The sequence below is a fragment of the Emys orbicularis genome, chromosome 10, assembly GCF_028017835.1.
Source record: "Emys orbicularis isolate rEmyOrb1 chromosome 10, rEmyOrb1.hap1, whole genome shotgun sequence".
Classification (NCBI taxonomy): domain Eukaryota; kingdom Metazoa; phylum Chordata; order Testudines; family Emydidae; genus Emys; species Emys orbicularis.
Genome location: NC_088692.1, coordinates 86994528 through 87009060, shown reverse-complemented (window position 1 = coordinate 87009060; position 14533 = coordinate 86994528). Strand labels below are relative to the sequence as shown.

The window sequence follows — 14533 nt, the reverse complement described above, 5'->3', positions numbered from 1 at the left end:
ACCAGGTAACTCTCTCCACCAAAGGCATCTCCAGCCTAGTCAGCTGCTCTCATGTGAAGCTAAGTGGGCCTGATTCTGTAACAGCTTTCAGATCCCCCTGAAGGCAACATTAGTTGAAATCAGTTAACACTTCATATGACCATCACCACCATCAAGACCTAGGGCTGCAACCAAAAGGACTGTCTTGTGAACCGAGTATGGCATCAGGAGTCAAGAACTCCACTATAGACTTGCCATGTTAGACCTTGGGCAAGTCACTTTGTGCCTTACTCAAAGCCCGATGATGTCAACAGGAATCATTTCATTGATTTCAGAGGACTTTAGCTTAGACCCTTCAACACTGTGCATCAATTCCCCAGTCTATAAAATAGGGCTAATAACACACATTCATTCTTATACAGTGCTTGGAGAGCCACATGAGCTATGTGAATGTTAAGTAGTATTGTTGCTCTTGGATAATGGCATATTTTCTCTGCAGCTTTCCACATACTGAAGTCATGGGTGAAGGACCCTAGAATAGGAAGGATGCAATGGAACCAAAGGTGGAAATTAGCAGAACACAAATTGCGAACTGAAATACAAGACCACCACCCTTCCCACCAGAACATATGGGGTAATTTTGTTTTCTATTACACAGCAAAATGATTTGTGGAGGAGTTTCATTTAACTAACAATTTCATCTACAGAAATCTCAGGCATGTGTTTGTTCCAAGAATGGTTTTATGCAGATATTTCACAAGAATACATCATGTAGATTATTTTACACGTCAGAATCACATCCTGAGGAAAATAGTGCAAGGATGTGCTGTCTTAATTAACAGTACACAAATTGTAACCAGTGCCTTTCAAGCAATTCATAAAGCAGTCAGCTGTTATCTACTGCCTAGCTATTTTGCCAGCAGCATGTCACACGCACACACACTATTAATATAGAACCAGTGTTCAGTCCTCTTTCTTCCCTAGTCAACTGGGTTTCAAGAACTCTTTAGTCTTACATTAATTATACACATTATAAATGTGTACCGAGGCGCAGCAGTGTGCAAATAACTTATTTGATGTAGGTGGCACATTATAGCAAGAGACAGAGTTTTTTCCCAACACATACACAGATTCATCTATCTGCTTATTTTAGTTGGTGTTAAAATATATCAGCCACCACTAACGTTACCACCATAATATATAGCTTCTGGTATTTGTTCTTCATGTCCTCCAGCAAGAAAGAACTTGAGGCTTTAGCTATAATGGACGTGATCCCACAAGGTGCTGAGAAGCCTTTGGCTTCAGGGGGCTTGAGGACATTTGTCATCTCATGGGATCAGACTCAAACATATGAGCTTTAAAAACTTTCTGTCAACAGTAAGTTAAAACCCTTTGAGGGTATCTAACAGCCAGGCTAGAAATTTTCATAATAAAATCTTAGCAAAACAGAAATCTAAGATTATGTGAAACTTCAGATTGGTGGTACATTTCAGATGGGCAGAGGAAGACATGCAAAGTACAAAATTACAGGAACACTATTGTCTTCCTGCCTATTCTGTGGAAGGTTCTGTGGTGCTGCATTTGTTTTAAGGCCATGGGTGATTGAGTTTGGCTTTGTCATCTTTCCTGAAACGTTGAATTGCAACTGTTGGTTTTTCACACTATAGTTGAAACTACATGAGATACAAATTACAAACACATTTCTCATTTGAGGATTTTGTTTTCACACTCTGGCAGACTGAGAAGCTTGCAAGTTAAAGATGTAATGGTGCCAAAGCTTTTTCCTTTACAAGAGACACACAACAGTCTATATTTACAGCACTATACAATCTGAGCAGCATTGTTCTGGTTGGCACTAGCCAAAAATTAGAATTACAAACTAATTTCACATTCAGTGTTTATTTATTTGTAATACAAATGGAAATGTGTGCTCAGATCTTGCCTGAAGTTCTACTCAGATTGTTTAAAAAAATACAGAACATTATTTCATTGTCTGACAATTAAAAAGCCCTATTTAAAATAAACAGAATTTTCAGTAGCCCGTCAAAACAAATGACATTTTACTGCTGCAACTTCTGCCAAGGAGAAGTACCTTCTCAAGTAACAGCTATTATACAATCAGTTACTTCTCATCGTAAAAGAACATTTTAGTTATAGGATGATTTAAAAAAAAAAAAAAAAACACAATTTTACTGTAAGTTTTCATAATGAAAGGAATAAAAATCATGAAAAAATTTAAACTGAGTCAGGGAGACTAATTCCATGCTTATTGGAAGTTCTGATCATCATCACACTTAAAGGAAGACACTTGGGCAAAGGGGATCCTTCGATGAAAGACTGCTCCATTAGGAAGAGACAGCATTAGGAATTCTGGAGTGCAGTTTTAAAAACTGAGTCAAAACGTTGCATGTTAAGCACTAAAATGACAAAAAATTTAAAAGCTATTTGAAATGTATGGGGACATGAAGGTGCACACACACACACATCCCCTATCCATTTTCTAGGTATCCAGGCATGATATTTATAAATGAGTGGCTTGCTGCGTAAAAAGAAATTGATAGATTTAGATTCATTTGGACAGATGTGCTAGTATAAATGAAGAACATGATTATTTAACTATTACTATACAGTTGAATTTAAACCTGTATTTCCTAATAGAGCGTCCCCATACTCCTACAGCTGCTGATAATTGCTGCTTACATTTCAAAAAAAGAATAGGAATAGTTTAAAATGTTACTGATCGCGTCAGTGTTAACCGAATGGCATAAAAAGATGGTAAGAAATGAGAGCCCTGGATTGCTCTGTATATTGAGATTTATCACCAACTACAAGATACTTTCAAATTCTTTTTTTTCCTTCCTTGTCCCAAGATTTTAAATCTACAAATTTGCTGCAGAGGTAACGTGGTGGAATGGGCTTTTTAACAGAAACATCTTTTTAAGTGGCTGTTTAAAGCATTCTCAGCTGTAACTCATGAATGCACGTGCATATTTGAAACAATATTTTGTGCTTGTTACATTTGGTGTTTGTTTTCATTTTGTTTTTGTTTTTTTTTTAAAGATGAGAAAATGTATTTTTAATCAAAAAAGAGTGACCACCTTTTCAGACACCAGATTGTAGTTATATCCAAGCAACGTGGCTTTTTTTCCCCAAGATCTGTTTGAGAACAGAGGCTGAAGACTGAATGCAAAGAAAAAAAACCCCAAAAGTGGAGAAAACTAATCTATGCACATGTTTTCTATCGTCTGTGATTTAAGTCTTCTCCGAGTAGCACCACCTTGAAAGATTTGATGTGGCCTAATGAAACTCCACAAATTCTTCCAGAGTTCTGGGGATTTGCTTTTGGTAGCTTATGTTATAGATCCGTACTGCACGGGCAGCCAGGCACTTGAGGCTCAGCTTCATTTGAGTTTTAAGGAGTATTTCAGACACCCCAGTTGTACTTTTGTCAAGCGGAGTCTTCTTCTGCTTATTCGTCATGTCTGTATGAGCACCAGCCTCCACCAGACTAATGATAATCGAATGCAAAGTCAAAAAATCACTGATAGGTCTATTGTACTGGACAATGATGTGAAGTGCGCTGTTTCCTTCGTTGTCCACAGCATTCACTTCAGCACCACAGTCTAACAGGAGCTTGGTGACAAGTGCATTTGGAAAGCTGCAGACGTCATTTGTGTGGAAGTCATCTACTGGTGTACTGGAGTTGACAGCATGATGCAGCAAACTAGACCCATCCCGAGTTCTGGGATCAAGATTAATCAAGTTATAAATCTGCTTGTTGATTCGAGACTGCTCTTCTTCACCGCACTGAGTCTTGGTTGAGATGCACACCAAATACAAGAAGGTAAAAATATTGCATTCGTAGTTGTCCATGGCTGTGTGGATGTCAGTGTCTTGGTTGCTTTTAATCCTGGACATTCCTTGTTCTATTTCCAAGACACTACACCTCAAAACACTTTCTATGTCCTTGGCTTTAACAGGCTCATTCAAGTGTATCATCTGAGAGAAGACTTGAGCAAACCTCAAGAGATCCTTATGGGTATTCCTATTACCTTTCTGCCTCAAATGCAATGCATGAAGCCATAGTTTGATACACTGTTCAAACTCCATGTTATCTGCATAAACAGCTCCACGATAAATAATAGGATGCGAAACATCTATATTGTCCGAGCCCAAAATTCGTTCACGCACTATGAGGCCTTCCATGTGAAGGGCATCTCTGTCCTGCCTAATAGATTCTAATTCCTGAGGAGTTCTGCATTCAGTTCTGTTTCCATAAGCTTCGATTTGTGGAAGAACCTCTTTCTCAATGATGTTCTCACTGTCTCTATACCTCTCCAGCATTGCTAAATATAAATAGTGATAAGTCTTCATGATATCATAATTTTCTCTGTCATTTGCAAACGATGCACCCAGAAGTTCCAAAGCTTCAATTCTACTTTTTCTGTCGCAGTCCGCATGAGCAAGAAGAAGTTCAACTACATCTGCCTTACAGCTCTCAGCAGCTACTTTTAATGGAGTCATTCCATGGCCATTCACCATCATTGCAGATTTCCATTTGACCAGCTCTCTAACAATCTCTAAATGGCCAGCTTCAGCTGCGAAGTGTAATGCTGTAGCACCACAGTGTGCCTTGGCGTTGGGATCAGCATGTTGTTCTAAGAGATATCTCACCACATCTGTGTGCCCCTTGTAAGCCGCAATCATAAGGCAAGTGTTGTCATACTTGTTGGCAATACTGATGTTAGCATTATTTTCTACCAGGTATTTCACTATGTCCAGTCTGCCATCAAAGCATGCGGCCCGCAGCGGAGTTGAATTGGTCACAGTAGTGTGGTTCACATTGGCTCCATGACTAACTAGCAGTTTGACAACTTCAAAGTGTCCGGCTCCTGCTGCACACCAGAGAGCTGTGGCTCCATCAATGACATAACTACAAATGTAAAGACAAAAAACAGGCAGTTAAACTGCTGCACTTTGTAAGAGAGCGGAGTAGTCTGCAAGAAGCAGGTTACCAATATTCCAAGTTTATATTCAACACAGGCAGATATTTTATAGCCATCCCATTTTAGCCTTGAAGATATTTATCAGCAGAGCCAAGACAAAATAAGGCAATCAGCAAGTACACAGATGTCCAGAAGAAAAAAAAGTTAGAGATTGAGATTTTCAAAGCAGTGCCAGGGATTTAGCCACATGACTCTATTAATATTAACAGAATCGCCTACAGACATTCAGTAAAGGAAGGCGAACCTACAGATCATAGAATTACATAAGGAGAATAAAATTCAGACTTAAAAAGATAAAGTCTGATGTTTTCTCCCCTTCACTAGGCCACTGGAATGTGGAAACCAAGAGCGGTTTATATCGCAGCAATATGGATGAAAACAGTATCTCAGACTTCACTGGGAAACCAAACCATTGCAAAAGGACAAACCCATCTTTCATTTCAGTTTGTAGACCTGCTCAGGCGTTCTCCAGAGTTAAAACTGAATAATAAAACACCAACGTGATTTAATAATTATGCTGCAAATGCACATAAGTAACTTTGCGAGAATAGTCGCATGTGTATTTACATGCTCAAGTGCTCAGACGACACCCAACAGGACAAGCTTCAGAGTTCTGGTCTAAAGACGGTTCTTAGGGCTGGATTCTGATATCCTTACTCAGCATGAGCCGTTCCTTACTCCACAAACAGCCTCTCTGAAATCAGTGGAGCTACTTTTGTAATAAGATGTGAGGAAGGATTTCAAGCCCTGGCCCTATGACCAGAGGTGCTTTCCTGGTGCAGCAGGGGGACACATACACAAAACAAGAATTTGGGGAGTAAGCAATTGGGTGTTATGAGCCAGTCTTCCTTAGTTTGCACCTTGGCAGAGACTAGAGGCACCATCACAGACTCCCTAGCACAACTGTGGCAATCAGGCTCACAAGAATGATGGGAGATACAAGGAGCACAAACAGTGAATGCACAGCACACCCCCCACGCCCTAGCCTGAATATCCTCATGCAGGGGGCATGAGAGGAAGTTTAAACAGGCGGTGCATCAAAATGACGTAGCCCTGAATCTGTGCCAGGAAGAAGTGAAAGGGCCCAGCCATCCCATAAACACACAGTGATGTAGAGAAGAAGAGCATCCAACAGCAGAGTGGTGATAAGAGCCCTTCCAAGGGTGGATACAAATCAATGTTGTTTTTGATAAAATGCTTCTTGAGGAAAAAAACAATCTAAAGATGGTTTTAATTAAGATACATTATAGCCCAAAGTTATCTCATCATGGAAGAGGGATTATAAATTCTAATTCTATAGTATGAGACAATATATTCATGTCATGTTTAAGAAAAGTTTTGTAAATGAGTTCCAATAGTTCATGGATTAGGGACCCAATCTTATGTGGTTCCAGGGACTTCTGTATAGATCATTTAGGTTAATCTTTCTATCTACCCAATGGGACTCAGTGCTCAGTCTAGAAGATACCATCAGAGATGCTTAGTTTTGCAGTTCTCAAACTGTGGATTTGTGTCTCCAGAGATAACATGCTTGTTAACAGCAAAAATGCTTTTAAATAAATAAATAATATGTAGAGGTGAGAAATAACAGACCTCAGCCCTATTGTCTCTCTTCAAATTTGTGTACACAGAGTCAATCCCTTACCTCTCTCTAAAAGTGCAAAGTTACAAAAGTTCAATGAATAGAAGATTGCTGGGGGCAGAATAGATCTGGACAAGGAGAAGAAGTCTGGAGATAAATGTGAGAAGGGAGTGTCAGGCAGTAGAAACAAAAGTGAAACTGTTTGAGCAGCATATTCCAGAAGTCTTGAGGTCTTTCTGAGGGTAGCCTTCATTGGTTTGAGACCTACCATACCATTCTCTCACTAGAAGGGAAAACCTATAATGGCAGCAGGCTGTAAAGAAACCCAGGTTTGGGTCTCATCTATCTCTGAGTTGTGAAGAATATGATTAAGGTTATAACAACCAACAAGAATGCACTTTTACATAGAAATCCATGATTAAATCGAGTCTTCCTGACTAGTGATTTAAATCAATTTGATTTAAATCAAATCCACCCTGTCCCTTCCTAGCATTGACTGGGAGCAGGAGTCCCTCCTCCACCTCAAAAACAGGAGAGACCCCCTCACACATACACCTCCACTCTACTCATTCTCGAGGAATTTTTCTTTGGAAAGAATGATCAAAAATGAGCATTCTTGGGTTCGGCCTGTCTCCCTCAGTGCCACAGAGAGGAATTACTCTTAGCTCCTCTCCTGAGCTGGTGGAGAGGCATAGCTATAGTAATTACAGGCCATCAATTGACAGCCAGATGCAAGTCAGCAGTGGGTACCCATTATCTCTCTCTCTTCCTGTATCTGAAACAAGCGCTTCCTTTTCATACAGGCAGCATAAAGAAAACAAATCTGTGAAACTTGAGTTTGCTTTTAGGGCAACTTTAGCTTTATGGATATGGTTGGGCAGGAAATTTCAGCTTTTTTATTTTAAGAACCATTTATGGGTGCATACATGTTGGAACACGTTAGAACAGTGTTTCTCAAACTGGGGTCGCCGCTTGTGTAGGGAAAGTCCCTGGCATGCCGGTCCAGTTTGTTCACCTGCCCCGTCCGCAGGTCCGGCTGATCGCAGCTCCCACTGGCCGTGGTTCGCTGCTCCAGGCCAATGGGGGCTGCTGGAAGCGGCGCAGGCCGAGGGACATACTGGCCGCTGCTTCCAGCAGCCCCCATTGGCCTGGAGTGGCGAACTGCGGCCAGTGGGAGCCACGATCGGCTGGACCTGCGGACGGGGCAGGTAAACAAACCGGCCCGGCCCGCCAGGGGCTTTCCGTACACAAGTGGCGACCCCAGTTTGAGAAACACTGCATTAGAATAACATTGCAACAAGTAGTTTTAAGAACAAGGGTGGTAACAGAGGTGAAGAAAGGACGGTCCACTCAAGAACACAGAAACAAGACATTCTGGAGAGGTAATCTTGGTTGATTATAAGTGTTATTCATAATCTAGTAAAATTTCACTGTATAGTATTCGTTCCAGGCTAAACTAAAATACTTACATCAGTGCTATGGTTCTAAAAAACTGAGGGACTAAGATTCATTTAGAAAGGCCTCAGGCAATAGCTCTGTCCACACTACACAAAACAAATCCATTTACAAATATGATTTCACACACAGCTAAAACTGCATAAACATGTTTAAATAATCCACTTTAACAAGGTATCAGAGCAACCACAATGCTCTTCTGATGAGCTTTGAAACCCATAGACTCTTGGGTCAGGTAAGGTAGTTTTCTACAAACCAGGCAGTTTAGCAGCCAAGAATTTTAGCTTACTTTTGAGAAAAGTTTCTTCTGTACCTTCAGTCTGTATGCACTTAGCTTGCTGGTGTGCTGATGTAAAGTCCACAACTATCCCAGTCTAAGTCATAAGATTACTCTGTATTCCCACCTAAGGAAGAGTAAAATGGCTGACAAGATGCAGGAACTATAGCTCCTTATACAACCTTGTCCAGAATGCTCCATAGCTCAAGACTAAACTCTTGTGGCCCCAGCAATCAGAGCTAAAGTAACCTTTAAAAAAATAATTACCATTAAGTAAAATCTGAATGTCCAAATTAGAAATAAAACTTCATTAAAATGTAGATATCAATGAGGCCATAAAAACCATCTCCCATGCCTTTAAACAGCTAGAGCAAGCAAGGTAGAGGGGAATTTGCGCTCTCACTGGAGGTTTTCAAAGCACTTTAAAAACATTTAAGCCTCACAAAATCCCTGTATGCTACGTATACAACCAAAAGGGTCCTTTTTCTGATAACTAATTACTGTACATTTGGGCTGAGAAGGGACCTATAGCATATTACAAATGCAGCTATAGCATCTCATGCTGTGATCCTGTCACATCTCAAAAGCTAAGCACCAATCAGTAGCTGACTGTGAGATCCAGCTGCTGCAGGAAGTGATGGTGGTGATTCAATATAGGCAGTTCTCTTTCCTGTGACTCTGAATTGAACTGGTACCACAGCTTTTGTCAGAGGGTGCTGAGCTGCTGGGGACAGGTCTTGCAAGAGAAGGAAAACTGATCCTTTGTGACCAGAATGATCCCATAGCACATCTTCCAAGAACAAAATTATTACCCGCAGTGTCCTGGCTAAATTGCAGCTCAGGTGATTATGTTCTCTCTCCCAAAACTCCCCACCCAGTTTCAGTTGAATAGTGTACTTTTCTCCCCTTCCTGTCCTAAACTGTTATGTGCTGTTGAGCACCTCCTTCAAAGAATACTGCATTTAGTGTTGGAGGAAGTGATGTCTCCTGTATGGTTTATATAATACAGTAGTTTGTAAAAGGTTTTGGGATAACATGTACTATACAAAAGAGTAATACCATTTTGTGGAGTAATTTAGAGAGGAATCCCTGTCTACCTTATCTAGAACCAGAGGCATTATAAATTATATCTAGAGCAGCTGAAAAGGAGGGTGGCTACATACAAACAGGGCATCCATGTGGCTCACACCTTCCCTCTCTGAGGGCATGTCCTAAAGCTCCATGCGACCCATGGTAGCAGTGATGTCATAGAATAATACATTCTGGTACATCCTGAAAAAAGGCCACTTGCCCAAGCCAAAGGCGAAGCTTTCCCTGGGGAGCTGAGGTGTGGGAGTTGTGGCTAGCCCCATTAGATTCTGTATAAGGTAAGATTTTTTTAAACAAAAACAAAACATACATGTTTTGCCCATGTAGTTGGGAACTGAGGGAGTTAGGACTCCCTGAGTCGACACACAACTCCTGTAGCACTGCTACTGCTCATAGCTTTCCCAGCAGAGTGCGGGTGGGGGGAACCCTCGTTCATTTCACAGCTACTATTCCGACTCTGGTAGGAAAGTGCTGTGTGTTCCCCATAATCACACAGAGAGGGTATGTCTACACTGGGAACATTACAGTGGTACAGCTGCATCACTTGTAGCGTAGATGCTTACTACAATGATGGAAAAGGTTCTTCCGTTGCTGCAGTAAATCCATCTGTCTGGGAGGCAGTAGCTAGGTCGACAGAATTCTTCTGTCGACCGGTGTCTGCAATGGGCATTAGAGCAACTTAATTACAGTGCACAGGACGTGAACATTTTCCCAGGACTCAGTGATGTAGGTAAGACAATCTAACTTTGTAGTGTAGACCAGCCCAGGGTCTGGTTAGCAAGATCTTTCAGCATCTGTTTCTGAGATAGCTCAATTTTCATCCTGGCTTTGCAACTGCCCTTTGAAAGAGGTAGGGGTAAGAGACAGCAGCATTGTGTACGTACCCATCGAAGCGGACCGTGCCAGTCTGATGGGTCTGCACCCGGTAATGTTCTAGCAGCAAGCGCACCACCTTGGTGTGACCGTTACGGGCTGCGATGATAAGGGGCGTGGAACGCTGACCACCCTGCTGGCTGATGTAGCTCAGCAAGTACCTGATGTCATTCTCGGAGCGGTTGAGCAGCAGGGCAGCCAGGGTCAGCACTCTCCCTTCACTGGCCGCCTTGTACACATAGCCGGCCAGGCCTTCCATGGCCTTCTCCTCCTCCCAACTTCTCCTCCTGCTGCCACCGCCACCTTCAGGCCTGCCAGCTGCAGCTGGTGCCAAGGCCAGGGTAGTCTCTTCCTCCTCCGTCCTGAATCGGTCCACGGCGGGGGGCACATGCAGGCAGGCCCTGACCAGAGCCCAGCTGGCCCCCTCAGGGTCAGCAACAGCGCAGGGTGACCCGAGTCTCCACCACTACCCACAGCCCCCAGGACGCCCTGTCAGGGCCACATGCTCCAGCCCCTCGAAGTGCCACGTGCCATGGCGGGTGGGCAGCCGAGGGCAGCCACCACTCTGGGGCTCAGTGCCCACTACCCTACCCCCACCCCCCCGACAGGGCCACAGGGCTGGGGGGCAGGGAGCCCCCCCAGGAAAGCTCCCAGTAGGGGCTGGTTGTGGTGGGACTCAGGAGGGGGACCAGAGGGCGGGAACCCCCCGTTCGCTACAGGCCCCCAGAGGAGGACTGGGGGAGGCAGGGACCCAGGAAGGGCGGGGGGGTCTTGCACGCCCCTTTGCTATGGGTGCCCGGAGGAGCCTTGGTGGGGGGCAGGGACTAAGGAGAAAGCAGAGGCGCGGACGCCCCTACCTCCCTACGGGTGCCCGGAGGGACCGTGCATGGGGGACAGGGACTCTGAGAGCGCGAGTTCCCAGGAGTGACAGGGTCGAGCCCCGCCCTCCAAGCTACGGGTCCCCGCAGGGGCCGGGCAGCCGCAGCTCCCTCAGGATGTCCTGGGCCGCTCCCCTCCCCCGCCCGCGCTCCTTCTAGGCCGCTGAGATTCCGGAAGCAAAAGCGGAAGTGTCCGAGTCCCCCGTGGAATCCTTCCCGGCCCGGAAACCGCGACCCGAGCAGAACCGTTCCGGGGTTGGCGGGGTCGCGGCAGGACCTGGGGGTGGCGGACGGTTCCAGGGACTGGCCCTGCTCGGAAGGAACCGGGCTGGGTCCCCCATTCGGCCCCTTCCAGCAGCCCTGCCCCTCCCCAGGACCGGGCCATGGCCGGGCTGTGCCATGGCTGCGGGGGCTTCCCCAAAGGTGGTTCGTGGGTCTCCAGCCGCCCCAGGTCCCACCGTACTTGACAACCCTCAGCCCCTCCTGCTGGGGCACTTGCCTGGCGCCCCCCACCCCTCCACACGCACCCAGGCCCGATCTGGCTCCAGCCATCGAGGACCTTTCGGTGCCCCCGCCCTTGCAGAGTGCTGAGGGCAACCAGCCAAAAAGGGAATCAAAATAAATCCCCCCCCACACACACACACACCCCATCTGAGTCAGGGGTCCCTTCTCCTGCCTTATAATTCCACCGGCACCATTGCCAAGCCCTCAAAAATCATGAGTCCGGGCTCCAGGAACCATGAGCTTGGCTTTAAAAGGATGATTTCCATAATCCATTTGGGGTTGTTTTTAGTTACTTTCCGTTCTGGTGCCGTTCAGGGTGCAGCTCGAGTCGCATTTTCACAAGTTTTTTGTTTTAAATGAAAACTAAGATTTCCGGGTAATCCCCTGACTCCAGGAAGTGGGGCTTTCAGAGGGACACCAACCATCGCAGAAAATGGCAATACTGCTAGCACCCCAGTCATCCAGAGAGTCTTCCAAAAATACCAGAGTAGATTAGACCTACGTTTCGAATGAAAAAGTAATTGGGGAACAACTTTGTTTTGGTGAGGTGAAAGTTTTAGGCTGCTTAATAAATCATAAAAGGGCACAAGCTTAATTTTTAATTCTTGTGCGAGTCACTTTAAGGAGCTGTTAGGGATAAGGAATGCAACAATGCCCACCAGCATTATGAGGTCCCTGCTTCTTGGTTACCATCTGTTGTGGAGTTTTCTTTCTTTTGTTCTATGCTGCTTGCCATGTGTCACTGCCTGGACCATGTGGTGCATGAAAGGGGCTTCTTGGGTGAGTGAAATGCAGAACTAAACAATCAGCATTAATAATAAAAGGAGAATTACGTTTTTGAAAAAACTGTCACCTATACTAATTTTACATATACACTAATGTTACCAATAACGAAAGTAGATAATTATTAACCTGATAGCTCCACAAAGCAAACACTAGTAAGTAAAGGTCCAAACAAAGGAGATTGTGTGGGGTGATGTTCTATAACAAGGCTGAACAGCAAGTACAATATTCCTGAGATACAGAACCACACTGGCTATGTTTGGGTGTGGTTTATTATTAATTATCTATATTGCAGTAGTATGTAGAGGTTCCAACCAAGATGGGGGCCCAGTGTGGTGGGCACACTGGAAACACAATAGGGCCCAATCTTGCAAACTCTTATGAACATGCTTAATTTTACTACCATGAGTAGTCCCACTGAAATCAATGGGCTGCACATAGTAGTAAAGTAAAGCCCATGCATGTGTGCAGGACCAGGACAAAATGACTTCCTAAGAGGGGGAGTAACAGGTAGAACTAGCACCCAGTCCAGCATCCATTCCACTCGACCAGAATGGCTTGTGTAGACTTGCCTTGATTCTCTTCAACAAAAGCTGTAGGCGTCCAAATACAGAAATGGAATGATAAACTGGAACTCCTTTTGAAACAAAAAAGTGTGCTGAGCAATGGTAACAGGGCAACCAAGGCCCCAGTCCTGTAGCCAGCGAGAGCCCCATTGACTTTAATAGGGATCTGCCCACACTCAGAACTCAGTAAGGGGTCTGGGCCATAATGTGTAAGCACGCTGGGATCTTGTGGGATGACAGACACTATATAGATTTAAGTTGTTATCAAGAACAGAGACGCGATACCTCTTGATTTGGAAAGTCCCCCTAAGCCTCCTCTCTCATTTTCCAGGTGAGGAGGGCCCATCCCTCTGGTGTCAGGCCATCACTTTCCGTCTTTGCTCTAGTTCACCTCTATTCTCCCAGCTTCTCGTCATCTGCAGTCTGGCATCTTTGACTTTGCATTCCAAAGGCAAGCTCCTCCAGACAACTTCTACCGCCTCAAACAGCCTACTCTTGCAAACTCCCTTTTAAGTAGCTTGACTATGCCACAAACACAGGTGATAGCACTATTCAGTCATACCACTTCCACTGCTGAAAGTGTCACAATGGCTTATCCTCGGTAAGTATAACTGTTTGAAAGTGTACAGGAATCAGGATGTTCTCTCCTTCCCAACCTTTCACTGATAGTTGTGTGGGAACATGTCTCTCCCTTTCTGTGCTACATGTGTTTGTAACTATGTGTCCATTTGTGTTATCCATGTCCTATAAGGCAAGGACTAGAACTCACTCTTCCTGCTTGTTGTGTAAAAAACAGAATTTTCCAATGATCTTTATGAAATTCTGCCCAGATGAGCCTTGGATTTTCCCAGCCTCAACTTGTACCTCTGTTCAAGGGCATAATTCAACTCCCATTAGTATCAGTGGGAATTTTGTCATTGACTTCAATAGGAGTGGGACTGAGACCCAAGTGTCTATAGGTGTATTTCTGCTCTCCATCACTCCTGATCCACCATTAGCAGCTTCACTAAGATTGCATCGGTTCAACTGGGGGGAAAATGTAGCCCCATCTGTTTACTTGTTTCTCCCTTTCATCTACCGTACTCCCCTTCTCCGGAAGCTTCTAACGGATATGTCTTGTTGTGACCAGTTATTTGTTATAACTAGCTGACACTGTAAGTAAAGTGATCTACTAATTGTACTGAGGTCTGCTACGTGCCATTGTTTTAAGGTGGATACAGTAACAGCAAAATTAATAGTTAATTTAAAATCATGCAACTAGACCCGCTGCTTTCTGTGGAAACTTCGCTACAAGCTAGTCCATCCATTATATATGGGAGCAATGGCCTAATTCTGCCAAAGGCAATTGCCAAAATAGGTACTGAAGATACAACAGCAAAGTGACACAGTACATAGTGTTAAGTTGTTGGGTCACCAAGGATCAGCTTTAACAGGCACATAAACACATAAGCTACAATAATGCTGGCTTATGTTACTATTGTAAATTGAAACCTGTTGTCTCCACTATCTCAAGAATTCCCCTCATTTTGGATCTCTGGACT

General features: G+C 44.2%; 1 protein-coding gene across 1 annotated transcript; it reads right to left on the bottom strand.

Moving 5' to 3' along the window:
* Positions 1-713: 713 nt before the first annotated feature.
* Positions 714-10520, bottom strand: FEM1B (fem-1 homolog B). Its single transcript, XM_065411634.1, has 2 exons — positions 10273-10520; positions 714-4912 (listed from the first exon to the last, which is right to left on the bottom strand). The coding sequence occupies exons 1-2, from the start codon at positions 10518-10520 to the stop codon at positions 3277-3279; spliced, it is 1884 nt and encodes a 627-aa protein (XP_065267706.1). The 3' UTR covers positions 714-3276.
* Positions 10521-14533: the final 4013 nt, after the last annotated feature.